Raw genomic sequence first — 20,691 nt, 5'->3', positions numbered from 1 at the left:
CGGGGGTGGGGTGTGCCGCTAAATACGGCAAGCCCAGAGGGCGAGACCGGCACGCTGCAGGGATATCGAGCGCGCGCCCTCCGCCGCCTCCCGACGGTCGGCGACGCGTCCCCGCCGTGGTCTCGCGAGGACTCGGGCCAGAATCGTCCTTGACCCTCGCAGGAGGAGGCAGTTTAGCGCGGCGGACCGTGAATTCCGTGCACATGGGACATAGCACGCGTCGGGAGGGGAAGCCCCTCTCGGGCGACGGGGAAGAGGCCCCGCAAAGCGCGCATCACCGCGAGCATTGTGACGGAGCTCGATCAGCGCTTGCGCGCCGGAACGCCGGGCACAAAAAGATTAATGCGCTTCGTTTCAAGTTACGGATGTGCTTGATATACGGATGCGCGTGATATAAGGGGGCACCGGGGTCTAGCGACCTTACATACCGTGAATCGGAATACTACTGTAAATGTACACGAAGAGTGGTGTACTGGGGCAAAGTAAAGATATTGTCAGCGCGAAGCTTTTTTTTTTTTATGCAATTAACGCGGCGGCCGGACACATTACTCGAACCATGGTGAAGAATGATGAGCGATCTATTTACTTTTTTTTTTCAAAGTCAAAGGATTTTACTATAAATAGAAGGTTGAGTACATGGTTAGGATATACAGAAGGAGGTCCCAAAGTCACAGACTGCAACATTATGTACAAGGCGGCCACGACAGCGTCCGCGCAATGTATACGCGCCATCTGTGTACTTCGTCGTCGTCGTCCGCTTCGTCTTTGGTCATGTTGCTGCGGCGCATTGTCGACGTATGTCCCGTGACAATATAAATACGATTTTTAAATGCTGGAACCATGACGTTGGTGACAACGCGTTTAGATCGACAGCTTTGTTCCGCTTTCACTCCTGCTCCACGCCAAACTATTCCGTTTGAATATCGGCTGACGCTCCTCAGTACCATCATCATCACGATGATGATGATCATCATCATTATCATCAGCCTGTTTGTGCTCACTACAGGACGAAGGCCTCTCCCAAAGATCTGGACCTCAGTACAGTTTATCTTTTTTTTTTTTTTCTGCAGCCCTCCACCTCGCGGTCCGCTCCTCGATAGAGTTAAACCTGTATAAAACGACGTTGACAAAAACTTGAGATTTTTCCTCACATGCAGGTTTCGAGTTAAAGCTTGCGTACAGAAAGCAGAAACAAAATCAAAATGCTAGACATCAGTGACGGTGAACTCACTCTTCAAGCATTTATTTCACCGCGAAAAACTGCGCGATTTGCGCCTGCTGGTTTCTCAAGAGCCAAGTCACCACGCGGCACTTCAAAGAAACAAGGTCAGTTACCCCCGTATACTCCCGACGTGTAATTACTGCCTTTTGATACTTTTAGGTGCTTTACGCGTTTCAAGGACCAGACTTATGCTGAAAGGGCGGCTTTTCGTGAACTTGATGCTCTTGTTCGCACTCGAATAATTGGTGAGAGGGTGCTAGCTGGGATACTGTACCCGGCGGTGACATTCTTCTTTCTCGCCGGCGGAGACGGCACTTAAAATTGCGAGCTTGCCCTGGAAAGACAACACTTTTCGTTTTCTGGCAGCAGAACTCACCACTGACGAACCGATACCACAGAGAGAAGTGGAGACACGTGCCTACACGCCGATAGGCAGGCGCAGCACCTAACCGACTCCGTCCACACACATGGAAACGCACGGTAGTATGTGGGGCGGTTGAAATTCGCCAAATTAGTGCATTTCTCCAGCATATTTTTTTCAGAAAAAGTCCGAAAAACAATGGCTCATTAGCGGAGCGAATTCGTTACATCACGGTTAACCGTCGCAACGCCTTCGTTACATAAGTCGCAAACACATGGGTTTCAATGGGGCTGGTAATGGTGAATTGAAAAACTTCGTTAAATCCAGGAATTCGTTACATAGAGGTTCGTTCATCCAGGTGTAATTGTATTGCAAGGTAAAAAATGCGGCGGTAGTATATACCTATAACCAGCCCCCCCCCCCCTTCCTTCCACACACACCCACAAGGTCGCGCAGAAAGTAAGTTTCGGTAGCTTTTTTTTTTTTAAGTTCTCCTCAATAGACAAACAGACAATTATGTATCGGTCCCGTGCACGGTTCCCCTGCGTTTCAGCGTGATATGCCTCCAGGATTGACCGACATATCGCAGCGCCATATACTAATTTAGCGACGCGTCCTTCTGGCGGATGGCAGAACGAACGGCGCGTCACCGTCACAGGTCACTGTGACGTGGTGAACAAATACTGAGACGGCGATTTCCGGAATAGACGCGAAGAAGCGCACGTCTTTCCCGTGATATGGTCGCTCTTAGCATACCCAACGAAAGAAAAAAAAATACGCAGTCATACGCAGACCCATCAACACTCAGCTAAGCCATGTGCACGAGATGTACCAAGTCTCGCGCGCTCTGTTCTCGTGCCCCGCCGTCGTGCCCCCACCTTTTCCGGCCAAGAGATGAAGTGGCGATGTTTTCCACTCCGGTTCAACCAGACGGACTGCCGCCAGTCGCGTTTGTCGATCACCGGCACGGTTTCTATTTTCACGACCACGCCGTATGCCCTCCTCTCCGGCGAAGGAAGCGACGTTGCCGCAGACGGCAGAGTGGGCGTTGGCCCGTTGCCCAAGGTTAGGAGGACATGCATGCATCACAGGCTGCTAGAATGTGCAGAGCTGGCCGCGAAACCGGCCGGTACAAGAGAACAGGTACAGCTTTCCGGCTCATCGCAGTTCTTCAAGCACTCTGCAGTGCTTCAGCGTAGTGCAATGGATTTTCGGACAACTAACATCGAAGGCGAAATATCACTCTGTGCATTGTTTCAAGTTAAGAACTTCGCTATACCGTTTTCCAGACCCATGTACATGAATGCGCAATAACTCTGGACAACGCATTACAACAGAAAAACTATTCGGAACTCTGCAAAACCTTTTTGCAATGTTAATACAGTAAAAGCTCGTCGATTCGAACTTACGCCGTGGTCCCGTCACAGCCCTGTATATTTCAATGGGGGAAGACTGCCGATAATTCGAACGCGTCGGTATCCAGAACGGATAATTCGAACTGGGATCCCCTGGCTTCCATCGCTCCTCGCAGAAGAAGTCGGCCCAGAGTGATTACAATGTGTTGCAAATCCACCCTGCCTCGACCCCGCCATGTAAACAAACGTGTTTTCGAGCATAAACAGCGTCATTATTTCGACGTTACGGCTCACTGCTGACATGAAAGCATGTCGGTGCCTGTTTCTGGCGTATAACTGCCTGATCAATTAATTTCGTTTGTTGTTCGAGCTCCACGAACATTATTTACGAAACTACCTGCCAGAAATGTGTAGTAGCGCCCGATTCGCGATAACGAGTAGCGCCCGCCCGCAATTCGAACTCCGCTTAATTCGAACAATTTGATGGTCCCCTTCAAGTTCGAATTAACCAGCTTTTACGAATCAAAATTGGGTTGGATTGGAAAAACATTTATTGTGCCTGCAGTTGAAGTCCAAGTTAAGACTTCAGACTTGGCCAGTGTCGTCCTCGCTGTCGCCACCAGGGTTAGAGGAGGCCCCCCGCCCGTTACCGGGCTGCGAAGACTCCTGCCTGGCCAACGCCCCGATGACCCGCTGGACGGCCTCGAGTTGGAGGTCTTGGTTGCCAGATCGCTTCGGCTCTTCAAAGGCGGGCGGAAGTCTTCCTGATGTAGAATCTTCTTTGCTCTGTGTGAAACATCCCCCTTGCACTGCGTTTTTACTAAGTTGCTGAGAGGCTGGCTTTTTCAACGGGGAATCTGGGGATGAATACCCGCCGCGGTGGCTCAGTGGCTACGATCGACGTTGTGTTGCTCAGCCCAAGGACGCCGGTTCGATCCCGCCCGCAGCGGACGTTTTTCTGGTAGAGGCGAAAAGTGAACACATACGCTTGTCGGGATGTCGGCATACGGTAAAGATGCCCGGGTAGTCGAAATTAATAACGGAGCCCTCATCTACGGCGCGACTTATATAAGTGTGGCTTCAGCGAGTTGAAGTATTTTTTTTCGATATCACAGAACAGGATGCCCTATTCCGCGAAGGAACAAGAAATTTCAGGTATTACAGTCCAACCTTTCACTTTCATTTATTTTACTCTCAGGGTGGGATGCATTATAGACGGTAGGGGTTACAACAATAAACAAAATGACTACAGATGCACTGTTTGTAATTAAACAACAATATAACCCTTTTATAAAATACTATAGGAAATACAATTCAGGTACACAGTGGCGAATTCAATCCGCAATATTTAAAGAATCTCTAAAATAAATATGGTCGTTTTTAAACGCATAGATGCGCCCCAATTACCTCACACCAAAGGGTTTGCGCAATATCAATAGATTCAGTACCTGTGGTGGTATACTGGCGAACGCTCTATGATTAGGAATGTATGCTGCTTTGGAACGATATTCCGTGGTTGGGGCTGCCACACCGTCTGTAATTTTTTTATCTTTCTACCCCCCCCCCCCCAAAAAAAAAAAAAAAAAAAGAAAAAAAAAAGACTATTCTATTTGATCCCCTATATTGTTCCTATGTCATTCTAAGATGGTCCCTGTTTCCAAGCCGAAGTGGACTGCCCGGCTCTTGAACTGTACATATTCCGGGCGGAGTCCAAGCTAACGTTCATTTTATTTCACAAAAGGCGGCAGTGCCAAGCGCACGACGCCGTTCGGTCGGCACCGTCATCACTGCCCATGCAGAGCAGGCTCTGTGTTGCTTCCGAAACGTGAATTCCATACAAGCACGTCAGAGAAACAGGCAGAAGCCCGGCTCAGCTCAACCCTCAGTTATTATTGGAGCACAATTCACGAATGGGTATCTTTCATACCCCCAACAACAATGATTAAAACAGCGCAAGGGACAAAACGAGAAAAGCTCGCAAGGACAGGCGCTGACTGAGGACTAAATTTTGTTCAAAGATACAGTGAAGTAAACATAAAAAAGCAACAGCACAAGCAAAACAAGAAAGGGATGACCACGCCTCGATTGTGAACAGGTACCCGGAACAAGGCACACGTGAAGTTTCGGAGGCGTTCACAATCTATAAAATGTGTAAGCATGCCATCAATCGCACTGCATGCCAAGGAGATCAGTTATTTTGGCGGCGTGACTGTCGTGGGTGACACCACTGTGCAATAATCTCTTTGTAACCTTTGTTTCCCTTTCTTGTTTTGCTTGTGCTGTTGCTTTTTCATGTATATTTCATGATATAATCATGGATCCTTACCGAATCGCCCAGCTTCGCATTCTTGAACAACAGTGATGTCGTCAACAAGGGGCCGCCATGCGAGCGGGACGAAAGTTTTGCGATGAAGAGGACCAGAGAGAGAATGGCGGGAGGTGCAGGAGGAGAAGGAGAGGAGTGACCCGGCTCCCGGCATTTCCGGCTCGAGAAGACACGGAGGCACAGGAGAGAGACTTTATTCAACCAGAGAAGAAGTGGTAAGTGGGCGAGGTCCTAAGTCCAGGACTCCGCTGGTTCTACACGCCGTCTTCACCCTATCGGTCAGCCGCAGTTGCTATTAATGCCATAGATAAAGAATGCACGCTGACACTTCCAGACAATGTAATACAGAGTTCTAGCGGCTTAGTCGCAGTGTCTGCACACTGCCACGGTGGGGTGATTGGCGTGGGATCTCTTGGGTGCACGGGCATGGGAACGTGTTAGTTGACGAGAGGTGGCCTACAGCTCCGCGGGGGTGATGGGTTTGATTGACCTGGGCTATATATGTTTTATAGCATGGGGGACAAGACCACTCCGTGCGGAGTTCGATACCCTGTTCCCGCAGTAATAACGCCGGACTGGAGGTCTACGATCTTCATGACGGGCTGTCTTATGAGGAAGTCTTGAATGTATCCTCTTCCTCCGACTACGTTCTTTATAATGGAGGTGTCACGTGCGGGTTACGTCGTCAAAGACGCTGAGGTTTAGCGCAAGTTTCGCTGGCGGCTTCGGAGGGAGAGAGAGACGAAACGCTCATTTGAAATGAAAGGACTTGATAGAACTAGGGTAGGTTCTCTCCTTCCAGGGCCCCTGTTTCCTCTGTCCCAGTCTTGGCCCGGTGCCGTTCTTTAGTTGAAGGAGGGCTTCATGTGTCGAGGACGTCATGTGTGGAAATTTTCCAGTTTCCACTCTGGGGTGGTCAAAATTCCACTTGCCATTTGGCCAACTCATTTATTTTACAGTTAGGTATTAACCGGTTAAGCATTTGACTCGGTCGAAACCCTAGCAGTCATTCAGGCATTACGGAACCAGGGGATAGATGAGCATTATGTAAGAATACTAGAGGATATCTACAATGGGTCTACAGCTACCATCATCCTCCATAGGGAGAGCAGTAAAATACCTATAAGGAAGGGTGTCAGACAAGGAGGCACAATCTCTCCAATGTTATTCACAGCATGCTTACAAGAAGTATTCAGAACGTTGGATTGGGAACAGGTCGTTGGATTGGGAACAGGTGGGAGTAAGGGTTAATGGAGAATACCTCAGTAACCTCAGATTTGCTGATGACGTTGCCTTGCTAAGTAACTCAGGGGACGAATTGCAAAGCATGCTTTCCGCACTGGGCGAACAGAGTAGAACCGTGGGCCTGAAAATTAATATGCAGAAAACTAAAGTAATGATCAATAACCTCGGGACAGCACAGCAGTTTGAGATAGGTGGCGAGGCAGTGGAAGTGGTAAGCGAATATATCTACTTAGGCCAAGTTGTGACCCCAGATCCCAACCATGAGACAGAGATAATTAGAAGGATCAGAATTCTCAGATAATGACATTCTCAGATAATGAATAGCAGCCTACCATTGTCGCTAAAGAAGAAAGTGTATGACAGCTGCATCTTACCGGTACTCACCTACGGGGCAGAAACTTGGAGGCTCACTAAGAGGGTTCAACTTAAATTGAGAACGACTCAGCGGGCAATGGAGCGGAAAATGATAGGTGTAACATTAAGGGACAAGAAGAGAGCGGAGTGGGTCAGGGAGCAAACTGGTGTTAAAGACATATTAGTAGAAATGTCTTTATAAGAAGAAATGGACGTGGGCAGGGAAGAAGAAGAAGAAATGGACGTGGGCAGGGCATGTAATGCGAAGGCACGATAACCGCTGGTCATTAAGGGTAACAGAGTGGATCCCTAGAGAATGCAAGCGTTGCAGGGGGCGGCAGAAAGTTAGATGGGCAGATGAGATCAAGAAGTTTGCGGGGATAAATTGGTCACAGTTGGCACAGGACCGAGGTAATTGGAGAATAATGGGAGAGGCCTTTGCCCTGCAGTGGGCGTAGATAGGCTGGTGGTGATGATGATGATGATGATTAACCGGTTATTCCTCGGTGGTGCCGGTCGAGGCCTCTTTCGCCTCATTTACTCAATGCAGTGGGATGAGTACGACGTCTTCCATGACTTGGTATTGGTTCCTGGCTTATCTGCCATGTACGGCAATTCCTGGGCGAGCGCGCTAAGCCGAGTACCTTTCCCTGGTCCGCCCATGTCCTGGCCGACCTTGTGCCAACCACCGACGGCTTGGCTCGCACCTCGGCCCCGCGCTTCCCGCTGGTCTCACTTACACGCCCAACGCCTATCACCCAACACGTCCCCCAATTTTCGCCTCAATCCTGAGGCTCCATGCCTCATTCGGCAGGCGCAAATATCTTCGCTCCCCTCCCATCACATTCTTCACCACATCTATCGGCGCCCTGGGCCACCCTTTCTGTCCCACCCTACCCTGTCTTGCCAAATCCCTCGTATCCATCACTTCCTGGGAGCTCTGCCTGTCGCCCCCGCCGTCAGTGAACATCCAGCATCGAAGCTCAGCGTGAACATGTGCACAGATCCGCACGAACATTCTGCCGCACTACGGGGATCCAGTGAACTCAAGACTAAAATTACGACCTGGAGCTAGGTCCTTGGGACAAAACCTCTCTCTCTCTCTCTCTCTCTCTCTCTCTCTCTCTCTCTCTCTCTCTCTCTCTCTCTCTCTCTCTCTCTCTCTCTCTCTCTCTCTCTCTCTCTCTCTCTCAACTGGACCTCCTCCATGCGACCAAGAGAGTACCGGAGGTGTAGTATCCATTCATATATTCTGTCACGGCTAATCTGGAGCTTTCGTTTAGATTGGCGAGTGCCTTGTTAATGACCTAACCCTTGCCTAACATTGATATATCCGGTGGATCTTGGCCAGGGCCGCCCACCCGTCAGCCGCTGTTATCGGCTTGTCGAGAGCCGGGATCTTCAGGGCAGTCCCGTAAGTATTGAGGGTTCTCGTGAGGTCTTGCTTTTTGGCAGGCGGCGGTAGCAGGAACGCAAAGCGACAGACGCACGGGAAAACAGAGCTGAAAGCAAGACAGTGTGCGCTCTTCCGAACCAAAGCACGATGGAAGACCGAAATAAACGCGCGCAAAAAAAAAGCAAAAAAAAAAAAACTAGTGTTCCACGTTTCTTGTTGGGGCCTCCTCTGGCTGCTCGCGTTATACGTCATTCCAAGCTAACTTGTTTTGGAACCGAAGCGCACGGCGAGGCGCGAGCTGAAGTACACGCGCAGAGTCGACAAGGGCAAACAACTACCGTTAACTCCAGACGAACATATTTTTTTTTTCCTTCCTGCTTTTTTTTACGTTAACGGGCCACCTACGGTGCGTGACAAAAAAACTTGGAGAGATGGATCGCAGTCAGTGATAAACAAACAACCAAAAAACCCCAAGGGAGTCAAGAGAGGGCAGGGCGAAAATGAAGGCGGGGAAATATGTGCAAAGGGAAAGGGGGCCAGACCGAAGGAATCGAAACAAACCGAAAAAGGAAGTGACGCTCCTCCAGGAGGGGGAGCAAAGCAGCGAATGAGTCGAGGGGACAAGTGCGGAGACGGCCGTTGATGGAGTGGCTGAGGAGGGACAGGCGGGCCACGGTTCACGCTGGTCGCGCTCCCGCTACAGGCCCACATCTAGGGAGGGGAGAAATGGCACTGCGCGCAAAAGGAAAGAAAATGCGGGCACCGCAAGAGAACAGCACAAAGTTCAGCGCGCTCCCCTGCGGAACGCCCGAGTTGCGGGCGTTCCGCAGACTGCGGACGCGTCTTGAGGGGGAGCTCCCGGCAGGTCCCCTTCTTGGCCCCCGAGGAAGGCGACACAGGAGCAGCATCGGTCCCGCGCGATAAGATTTCGGCACCCCTGCTGCTGCAACGGCGGGCTTGGCGGGATATCGACGGTGTTTAATGGCGCGTCACAAGCGGCCCGATCCGACAAATTAACGTGCCCCGCCTGATGGAGAGTGATTGCGCACGAAACGGCTGCTGCCACCGCGGCGATGACAAAGCCGACATTGTAAATTGTAGTAAACAGGCAAAAGTAGAAGCGGGTTGGCGGCATCTGTGTTCATTTTGTTTGTTTAAGTTCGCTGTTTACCAAGTGAATGTTTCTAAACAAGCTGTAGCGTTGAGAAGCTCTTACGAACAAAAAGTTCAGTTGTGCCATCTCGTCGTACGCTTTGTGTACTTGTGTACGAACATTAAGCCTGCAACAAAACACCAACGGCTCTGCTATTACAGTGAAACTTTTCCTGCCTTTGTGCGTTATTCGTAATTTGATTACAGATAATGTTTTATCAAAACGACGTTTCATAAATTACAGTATAATCTGAGAACGAAATAACGAGTTCCAACAAGACATTTCTTATAAATAATATGATTTGCCGTTTCCTGCGTCCTTTAGTAATCATTAAGTAATCACACCCACGTTCGTATTTGGCCCAGTGCGGGAATGGAGGAGTTCGTTTTATAAAAATGAAACTAACGGTTTAGTGGATTATTTTTTATTCGGCGCACAGATATAATTTGACTTTGGTCCAATCACATGGCCGTGTACGAAAGGAATTCTTCCAAAATAACAATGGTACCGTTGTGCTGAGCGGAGCAATTCTTACATTAATCAATTTTACATTACAGAACAAACTCGCCAGTCGCAAGCCTTTCCTAATGCCCAAAACTATACATAGTATGACCTAATGTTAAAAAAAATTAAGGTGCTACAGCATTTACAATACATAATTTTATGAGAGGCAATGGCAAAGAAGCAGTGCCTACATAACACAGCACTGGGTGCGCAAAACACTACTTTTAACACAAAACAATTGCCTAGTTTGGTAATAAAAACGGGGCGAAAAATAAAAATTCAATAATCGAACCACCTTGAAATGAACAATGCATGGCGTAACTACATTAATGACAACAACAGTCCGATACCGATGTCTCAGAGGTGTTCAACATGTGCAGATAAAAAGTGAACTCCAGAGTTGAGAACTGACATCCAGGGCGCTCGACCGATGAGTTCGGCGAAGAGGGTGATAGGGTGGCTCCATTCCCGCGGCGGGCGATGTCATTGAACACTTCAAATAAAGACGCAGTGAAAACGCGCAGGCGCTCTTCAGAACACTATCTGTGCTCCGTACTGACAACTCAGTCACTCGACATGCATAAAATTGAGGGGTTGTCCGTCGTGTCGTCGTATGTGGACGCTGCTACCGGGAGCCGGCTTGCGCGCGCAATCGAACGGTATCAGAAACAAGTAATGGCTCACACAAAAATAGTACTTACCTTCCACACGTGAGTCGTTGCCTTCGCTGATGTGACGAGCGTGGACGACGAACAAGACGAGGTCGCAAGTCAGAAACTGTCACCCGACGGAACGCTTGTCAACCACTGCAGTCCGCGCATCCGATACTGGCACAACAAGCACAGCTCCGACGGAGACCGAGAGCCAACTCCGCAATGCAACGCCCGCCCGCGCTGTGGCAGCGCTTGGCGACACAACGGAACCACTCTACTCGGACGCTCGTTCGCGGCTCCGACGTTTACACAACGGGGCCATGGTCTTTGCTTGTGTCACACCAAAACAAACGGTTCGTCGACACGCGCGGAGAGCTGTGCGCTGCACACCGGACCGCCACGCCGGCTCGGCCCATCAGTGAACGGAGCGAAGCGCGCGCGGTGGTCACAGAGCGACGCATGCTGGGAAGGCCCGGGAGCTTCCATTATCGGTCGCCGAGGGAAGGCCGGGGCGGCTACGCCGTGCGGTGTTCTCCGTGCGAACGCGCGAACGTACAACTAGAGTTCACTGTAGTACAACCATGACCGTTCACTTTCGAAGCGCCGCGAATAAATAGTGCGGATGAAAAAGGCTGTAAAGCTAGTAAAAGAACCCAAGTGCGCACGGGGTGTTTTATAAGTCCAAGCGAACGGACGGCTGCCTGGTTCTCTTCTGTGGCCTGTCAAGCGCGATGACCCGTTGGCATCTCGAGGTCTCGAGGGGCGGTGAAGGTGGCAAATGGTGCAGCGTAAGCACTGTTCACGGACGATGACCGAGGCTAATGGACCGGAACTTTGCTTGCCGCTTTTCTCACGTTTTAACGGAGAATAGAGTTGGTACGCGCTCACTTTGAAAAGGCCGCCATGTTGAGCGGCTAGCGATGACGCGTGCTCACGGCGTCTATCAAGTGTTTTGTCACGCTCAAGTTTTTTCCGTAACTTGGACGAGAGTTGGAATCCCATCCAGCGAACGTGACAAGTTGATAAATCACCGATTCTAATAAACTTATTTCTCAAGTGAGAAAAAAAATGAATACTGAATGGAAGCCATAAAGGCTCTCGTTTTACTACATAACCATTACGCCGGCACATGACCGAATCTTCGAAATTAAAGCCTAGGGCAGCTATTATTTAGCTGACAAGCATGCATCGGTGGATGTGCGAGATGCTTCGAGAAAATAGATAGACGGAAATAAAATAAAACAAAAGAAGAAGAAAATAAAGACAAAACATGTGCACGTAAATATCATCACAGGCGACAGCAAGGCTTTTAAGATAATTCTTGGCCGGTAACTTCAGAAGGATAATGAACATTAATGACTGCGGATACAAGTTCTGGACGGTCTTTCCTTTATCAAGCACCCTGCAGCTATAGCCAGGGACATAATGCAAACCGCTGAATTAACGTGTTCGCTGCGGAAGGTACGGGCGGGAGACCTTTACCGAGCGATTAGCTCTTGTTACATGGCTGGCGGTCGTTTTGCGAGGAGGGAGCTTAATGAAGCCTGTAGTTCCCGCCGCGAATGATGCCTCCCTGGAGAACTTGTGACGTGACAGAGAAAAAAATATGTGCAAAAAAGCTGTACGTACCAAACAAGGCGATAGTTTGTCTTAAACTGTGTGCATCGGCCATACAGGGTAATTTATTCCAACCTGCTGCGGAGTATTTAAAGAAAGCTGACAATAAACCAGAAGTAATTTTTGCATGCAGGATGGCGTACTCTTTTCTCATTTCTGTTTTATTTTTGCGAGAGCACATAAATTACACATGATTAATTGCCCCGAATTCATAACTTTCTTTTCATGAATTGGGTTTGGGAGGCGTGTTTATATCGGGAAATATAAAGAAGGTAGCAAATCAAACAACTTCTGTTTAACCATAAAGAATCACGAATGTAGCTACTGCATGGTCCCTAATATGTGTCCCAAAGTTCGCCCTCAAGTACGGTGTGTTCCACGTCACATTTCTCAACTGACGGTAGGCGCGCGATTTGACATGGAACGTAGAACAATGCTATAGGAATGAGGATTTGATTATGAGTTTTCACGCGCCGACGCAACGCATGCGATGAGGTGCGCCGCAGTGGAGGTCTCCGAAATAATTTTGAACATCTGGGGATCTTTAACGTGCGCCGAAATCAGGAGTGAGGATTTGATTCAAGCTAAGAGAAAGAAAAGGGGTTGGGTCAGGCATGTATTGCGGATAACTGAGAATGGATGGCCCATCAGTTAGGGTAACGATGACTACCGAGAGACTGTACCAGAAGATCGGAAATACAATTTACTCGATGGAAGGATGAAGTCACACGATTCGTAAACAAAGACGGAGTCGTACAGCGCAGGATTTGAGCGCTATTCGTCCTGCAGCATACGTAAATATGGCGATGATTATGCTGATTACTTCGTGGGCCAACCTAAGGGACGCGTAGGTCTAATTATGAGCCAAATTCGATTTTTAATTGAATTTTTCGGTCATTGCCTGTATTCAATTTTGTAAAACAAACGTTTTCTAAAAGCAGAAATTAAAAGGTTACTTAATGAATGCTAGAAAATTAATAGGACGTCAATTACTCTCACGCAGACGATGACTGGCGGCACTACAACCTATTTTGAAAATCGGCATCTGTGCCGCTATTGTACCTCTCCTTCCAAGCTCGGTGTGAGGCTTAAAAGCATTTGTAAGTTTGCTTAGAGCTAAGTTTCTGATATTATATAGTCTCGTCTCGGCCGTTTCACAGTGAGGATTGAATCAAAGGAGCCCCGTACATTTCCGCGGGTGTCCCATTTCGTTTGTCTCGGTGCACATAGAATAAATCAGCAAAATAAAACGAACAATGCTCCGCTCTTTTAAAATCGGCGCCGGATTCGGACGTGAGCTGTAAGAGTTAGAGCAATGCTTTGAAGCATACGGCGGCAGCGCGAGAAACGCGTGCAAGCGACGTGCTCCGCGCAGTCACGTTTTAAAAAGAAAAAAAACGGAACTATTTTTTTTAACTTGTCCAGTGCTGAGAAAGAAAGAGGGGAGGACGGTAATTTCGTATTGGAACCACACTGGCTTGCATCCGACAGCAGCCGCATTGAAGGCAGGGGCTGCATTCTAATTGATCCCCTCCTTCGCCGCAGCTCTATTGAGCAATTTCTTTCGCAAAATGCGTCAGAAACTACGAACGATTGCAAAAGTTAGATCTTTTCTGGCGGACCGATACGACAGCGCCGAGGCTTCTTGGGGTTTCGCGCGTTGTTTGAGCAAAATCCGGCGCATTTAACTGATGAGTTGGCAAGGTAACGAATAAAAAAAGAGCAGTCGGGGCCAATGAATAACATTCAGGTATTACCATGCCTCTATACGTATACTCTTCAAATGCGCGAGCTTGTTTGGTTGAAAAACGTTCTGGTGCCCGCGCCTTCCCCCCAAGAGCCGCTCGTTTTACTCGGCTGGTTCGAGGATTCCTGTGAGGCGACCGAAGAGTGGCCAGCGATCTGTGCTGTTATATACCTAGCCTCAGCCAGATATCTAATGACGTTCGGGCTTGTTTTCCGGCTGATGCTGTGGCTCGTTTTCCGGCTGAGGAAAGAAAAATTACGGGAGATGTTTAGACCTTCCTAGGAATGTGAAGGCACCACAGCTGTTTGGACCTTTCATGATGCGCTCGTCAGGCCGCTGCAGCAACTTCATCCATATATCTACTCCGTCCCGACGGCGGTTACGATGAACGGCTTTTCGAGCTGCTCAAGCCTCTTCCGCCGAGGCGTATTATAGGTCTTCACCTCCCGTGACTAAGGCCGTGGTGTGTCGTTACCCATATATCGATGTGGAATTAAGCTCTGAGCCAATGCGACGACGTTTACATAGTCACGTCTAAAACGTTCTAGGGTCCGTTTTCCCAGAAACGTCATCCGGTGCTGCTGTTCCTTTTCCCGGCGCGCTCTCCGCCACATTTTCCCAAAAAAGCTCCTCTGAAGCTACTGTTTCCCTTATTCGACGCGAGTTTCTGCCGGAACGAGCGCGAGAAGCCTTGAAGCAGTTTTAATTCAGGCTTGTCATTTTCATCGAATCCGAAGTTGGTTTCGCGGTGCTCAGCAGCGGTCTACATACGCTCGAAATCATTCTATAGGAAGAACAATGCGCAACGAAAGCATTCCCGACGGGAAAAGTGGCAAGCTTACAGGCTCCACAAACCGACTCAGCGGTTAACCCAACGCGCCACCCACAAAAGGCAGCAGACAACGCAAAAAAGTGGGCAAAAAAAGAACAGATATTACCATAGTCCGGTTGCATAAGTATGACTCACAGTGTAAGTATACGCTGGCATACGGAAACCCTTTTCGTCAAGCATGTACTTTTTATTCACTTGTAACGCCATCGAACTTCTTTTTTCTTTTCTGGGGCAGTCTCGTACGCGCAACACAGAAAGAGATTTAGGGCCGATGTTTTCTCTGACATGACCGATGGCCGAGCAAAACAATAGGCCGCAATCGAACGGAAGTGTAGAATCAGAGAACGTAGCGTCTCAGAGCGGGCCATTCTTTTCAAAGAGCTTTCCAACGTATACGACTGCCATTTCTGGACATGTTTCCACGCGAATAAAACAAAAATTCTAAAAAAAAAGTGTTTCGTGACTTGATTACATATCTTCGTTCCCTTCTTGGAATAAATCCAAAAATCCAAAGGAATAAATCCTTTGCAGATCTCTTCACCGTCTCTTCCGCTGTCTCTCTACCACTTTTTCATAGAGTCTGACTCTATTTGGAGTAAGAGCGAATCGCCAGGTCTTCGAAATGCATTTTATTCGTATACAGTATAGCGTACGAGAACGAATGGGGCCGAAATGCGTACGCCCGCCCTAGCAAGTTTCGTTTCGTCTTCGGCAGGCTGCATCCTTTAGTTGCTTTGGGTTCGTTACTGATTTTTTTGTGTTTGTTTTTTTGGCAATGTCGGCGTCTATTTAATGTTGCGGGTCGACAACAAAAACAAAAATAACTAAAGGAACGCAAATCTTTCGCGACCTCTTTCAGACAATGGCAAAGTATACCGGCCTCTAAAGCGATTTCTTTTGCGCCAAAATAAAAGAGAAAGCTTTGGGTCTCCGACCAATATCCCGCTGTGGCAAATGCTCACCAGGTAAGCGCTAGGCGTGTACGCACGTTCGCGTAAGAAGTGTCGCTGAGAATAGAACGCATGTTCTTCCGTTTTCCAGCGGGTCTTTTGCTTTGGTGCTCTTGGTGCGTGACGGAGTACAGTTTCGTTCCAAAAAGCAGCTACCCGAGTGTGTAGGCGAATGGAAAGCCTCCCACGTGAACAAACAAAGGGAAATTCGCAAAAGAGGTCGTTAGAACAAAAGGTTGAAGTAGAACGTGGATGATACGTTCATGAAGGGGACTGCGAAATTAAAACGTAGAATCCGCGAAACGTAATAAAGGAACATTTACCGAACTAAAAAGTTACGGTTGGACCCGTCTCCCACAGCGTAACAAGCGGTAAACATGCTAACCCACGACGTATCGACGGTATTCCGTTGTACACATAAGAAGAGCTGAACACACTTTGTTGCTTTGGTGATGTATGTTAACATGTAGCTGTGAGAATAAAAGGTACATGGTACATAGAAACTCACCAAAGTTTTGGGCGCCTTCAAAGTTCATATTTTGTACATATTTTCGACCCTCACCTACAGGCTGAAGCGTTGTCTTTGCTGTGAACAGTTATTCACTTGCCGCAAGGAAGCTGTACCAGATTGACTGACGTCGACGAGCAATTTTCACTGATGGCTGAACACCCGTCAGCGTTCGTATTACAGATGCTAAAGGATGGGAGATTTTCGTTCTCCCTCCCTCCCTCCCCCCCCCCTCCTCTCTCTCTCTCTCTCTCTCTCTCTCTCTCTCTCTCTCTCTCTCTCTCTCTCACACACACACACACACACACACACACAAACACACACACGGACGCGCGCAAAGCGCGAAATGTGCCCCGCTCCATACTCGTAGTGAAATGTGGTTTCGATGCACCGTCGCAGCAGTTCCGGCAAGCCTGAATTTTGGATGGCCCTCGCCACACGTTCGGCATTCCATACACAAAACAACCCTAGGACCATCATCGTTGAATCTCTTTCGATTGCCAGCTACACAAGTTGACCGCTCAGTTTTCGTAACACCGGATAGCATATGTCCTTGGACAACGCCGGTGACGTGTTGGGGAGAGGAATCGTTATCTTTAGCGCGTTGGTCTATGGCTTTTGCTTCGTGCGCTCGAACCCCCTTGCAAACAATGGAGCGGGCCAGGAAGCCACTGTACTGGCATGACGCTCTCAGATGCGAGGACGACACAGTGGGACTCGCTACAGTTTCCCCACAGACAGCTTTGTACTGCGCTGATAAAGTGACATACAATGGTCAAGAAATCTGTTAATCCATTTATCTCTCCGAAAAACCGTTGTTTGTGGCGTTAAGGACCTGTTCTAAACTTGTTTATAGTGTGCAAAGAAAAACGTGAAAGGGCTTATTCAACAAACCCCGGCGTAACTTCCCATTGCCGTTACTTGCGACAAAAGCTGAAAGATGTATACGAAACAACGATGGTTTCTCGTAACATGAGAACTTGTTGCAAATACCGGGCGAAATACAGGCGCAGTCAGACACAGTCATCGCCACGTAAGAGTATTTATTTTCCAAGACTCTGAGTAACTCAAAATGAATTCAAACCATGCAGTGCTAAGTGAGGTGGCAAAAACCCCGCGTCTTCTACGCTACAACACATATTAGTACAACGGAAACACAGATTAACACGTATGCACTCAGCCTGGAAGCGTTTGCGCAGCCTTTGTTTACACGTGGTAACTTTCATTTTCTTGTATACTCTGCTTCCTTCAATATACTCCCTCCCTGTATCGTATCGTCGGCATGCCGGGGTGTAGATATGTCGTGTTTCACCTCCTGGGAGAGTAGTTCTTCATGCAAGGCACTGTTGTCATTATTTTAAGTGCATTTACCAATACACTTTATCTCTGGTTCGCTCAGTTTCGTGCGTATCTGACGCTCATTCTTTCTAGCAAATGTTCTCGTCATTTCTAACCTTCAGTTGACGAAGTGGCTACAGATCACGCAGGCAACGCGTCTCAGCAGCAACCCTGCTGGACAGAAAACTCCACATCAAAATGGGCAGCGTATACTTTAAAGTACAAGTCTAAAATAAAATCGTGCAGAAGACACCTATGCAGCTCTGCAATGCGGCGCATGCTAAACAACAACAGAAAAACGGTTCGCGAGAAGCTTAGACTTTACCGAGATTACAACTACATTGACTTAGAAATTTTTCACCATCTTTTTTTTTTCTCTTTTTTTTCCCCTCGACAGCTTTCACCTCGCCAAAAAAATTCCTCAGTGCAAGTCACAAAGGTTAGCGGGTAGATAGAACGAGAGGGAAGATGTACGTATGCACGAATTGAATAGTGCTAAGACAGGACGAAGTGAGGCGTAACAAACACGGGCGGTGACTAACAACTGTTGACAATGAATCCACTAACCAAGCTACAAACCCTCTTGCAAAATGTACGTGTTTACAATCGGAGGGACTGTGGCAAGCTCGGCGAAACACTGGATTCCCGTGTCTTTTTATAGACTTCAGCTGCGGCCGTAGTGAACAAAATCCGTCACAATAAGAAGAAATAGAACCCCCCCCCCCCTCTTCCCGGTACTTCTTTTCGGGTTACGGTAGGGGGCGGGGTTTGTCGAGTATTAAGAGGAAACCGACGCCAGAAGTAGAGCTTCTGCGGACCAGACGATAGGTCAGAGCAGGTGCCTCGTTCGTCGTCTCAATGCCGTCGTTATCGGAGGCTTGCCAACCAGGGACTGGCTCATGACCTCCACGATGTCGCTCGTCTGGAAGAGGAAAGATCCAAGTAGGCAGTTACGCATTTACGTGCCGTTCTAAACTGATTCTATTTCACGCACGAACGCACACAAACACGCCCGCACGTGAGTAGGCACACGCGCGCGCGCGCGTTTAGAAGATAAAAAAAAAAAAAAAAAAAACATGAAGTCGGGCACTTACGTTCGAGTTCGCGTCCTGAAGACTCTCATTTCGAAGTCTGTTCTGCCTGTCGTCCATTTCGCCTTCTAAAAAATATTTGGAAACGGAATAACCTTGAATTAGAGTTGGAACACAAAATTAAGAAATCGTCGCAGGTGGTGTTCCCCACGACGTCTCCAAACAACCAATCACTGTGACCAAGTGCGCGAATTGGGCGTATGACGAGACCCAGCATGCGATTAGAGTAAAAAATTATCAGTGGCTTAGCTCGGCTATGCCAGGATATACGTAGCGTGAGCTAAGTTTCAGCTGGTTATTCCTAGGTTTCCTGGTTATCTAGGATTAGCTGATTATCATGCTTACTGCTGCTAAAACGATTTCTAATCCAATCCAATTCAATACGATCCGATACGATCCGTTCCGTTCCGTTCCGTTCCGTTCCGATCCGATCCGATCCGATCCGATCCGATCCGATCCGATCCGATCCAATCCAATCCAATCCAATCCAATCCAATCCAATCCAATCCAGTCCAGTCCAGTCCAGTCCAGTCCAGTCACTGCTCCTCGCGCATGCGCAGCACGGCTCTCCAGGAGCAACGCGAAACGGTTATCAAGCGGCTCCGGCGCACCGTCAGACTTGGCTACTGCGCAACGGAGGCGCACAGCTGGGCACGCGCCGGTGCCAGTGCAGTTGCCGCGGCTATGACATCACTCCTGTGGAAAGCGCAGACCGACGAATGTACAGACCCAATTGTCTACACACTCGTACTCCAATTGGATTGGATTCAATCCAATCCAATCCAATCGAATCCAATCCAATCCAATTTAATTCCAATCCAATCCAATTTAATCCAATCAAATCCAATTCAATTTAATTCAGTTAAGTTCAGTTCAATTCAATTCAATGCTCCTCGCACTTGCGCAACACTGCCCTTCAAGGTCTACGCGAAACTGCTCAACCTGGGCCAGCGTAGCTTACGCTACAAAAACAGAATCTGCGCTGGGTCAACCGCGCACGTGCACGCCTTGCGCTGTTGTCCCAGTGCAGATTCTGTTTTTAAAGACGGTAGTCTTTCTTGGGCTACTTAAACGCAGAAATTTTGTTCTGTCTGTCTGTCTGTGCACGGCCGCTCGATGGAAACTAGGTCATCGAGCGGCCGTGGTCTGTGACTCGATTCAGCCACCCGGCCACAGTGAAACAGAATCTGCGCAATAGGTTTATATACCCACAGCAGAATCTGTGTCCGGTGGCAATGTTCGGTGGCAATGTTCATACTTGTCAACATTGTTGAACAAGAACAGGACATTGCGCAAATATGAGGTATAAAATCAATACATAAGCAATAATTGCAGTGTTCCTCATTAGAAATTCTGGATGCTTGATTTTTGCGATAGGAAATAAAATACATCCACTGCTGAAAATAAATTCCCTCTATCGCCTGCTGTCGCCACGCCACTATAGCTCCTGGAGGCATTTTAAGAAATCAAACGGCAACAATAACAAAAGGTTCCTCTAGATTGGTCCCACGTTCCACTTAAAATGCGCGTGGAGTAGGCCTACGTGGTTCTATGAACGTAGTAGTAGGGTGCCTCGATTCGCGGGCGTCTCCGCCGTACGGCAGCGCTGGCATCGAGGCACCCGGCGTGGAACAGTGGAACGCGCTAAATTTAAACTGACTTGAGCAAACCTGTAGCATGTTTATCTTGGGAGGAGCGAGACGGGATAAAGAGGTGAGCGGGAAAGAGAAGGGAGGCATTTACTTGGTAGGGGTGCCACGCGACTATCGTCTTTCGTCGACATTTGCAACGGAAAGAGCAGATATACGCGGCCATTTTTTTTTTATTGTAGTCGCATGCTGGGCCTCGTAATTCGCCAACTTTGAGCATTTGGCCACGCTGACGCGTTGCCACGCTGCTGACATTTGGCCCCGCTCACTGGGACGTCGTGGTGAAGCCCACCTGCGAAAATTTCTTAGAGGGTACAGCGGTCGTGCAAAACATTTGACCGCCAACATAAGTTCGGAGTGAGCAGCGAAAAAAAGTCGGTTGTATGCGAC

At 48.5% G+C, this 20,691-nt stretch overlaps 2 protein-coding genes across 3 annotated transcripts in view; both read right to left on the bottom strand.

The window, feature by feature from the left end:
• Positions 1 to 11,016, bottom strand: part of LOC144178556 (LHFPL tetraspan subfamily member 2a protein) — an 82,581-nt gene extending 71,565 nt beyond the window's left edge. The window contains exon 1 of the mRNA XM_077706496.1: positions 10,618 to 11,016. The gene's annotated coding sequence lies outside the window, so the exon portion shown is untranslated. The remainder of the gene's footprint in view (positions 1 to 10,617) is intronic.
• A 6,239-nt stretch (positions 11,017 to 17,255) lies between these two features.
• The window catches only part of LOC144178555 (uncharacterized), a 39,035-nt gene continuing 35,599 nt past the window's right edge, over positions 17,256 to 20,691 (bottom strand). For both annotated transcript variants that reach the window (XM_077706493.1, XM_077706495.1), the window contains 2 exons: positions 18,656 to 18,720; positions 17,256 to 18,483 (listed from right to left, as the gene is read on the bottom strand). In XM_077706493.1, the coding sequence (XP_077562619.1) occupies positions 18,391 to 18,483; positions 18,656 to 18,720 (158 nt within the window). In that variant the 3' untranslated portion in view covers positions 17,256 to 18,390. The remainder of the gene's footprint in view (positions 18,484 to 18,655; positions 18,721 to 20,691) is intronic.

The sequence above is a fragment of the Haemaphysalis longicornis genome, unplaced genomic scaffold (assembly GCF_048455015.1).
Source record: "Haemaphysalis longicornis isolate Haplotype H1 unplaced genomic scaffold, Haemaphysalis longicornis Haplotype H1 scaffold_4, whole genome shotgun sequence".
Taxonomy (NCBI): Eukaryota; Metazoa; Arthropoda; class Arachnida; order Ixodida; family Ixodidae; genus Haemaphysalis; species Haemaphysalis longicornis.
Note: the sequence above shows the minus strand (reverse complement) of the source record. Positions and strands in the feature narration are given on the sequence as shown.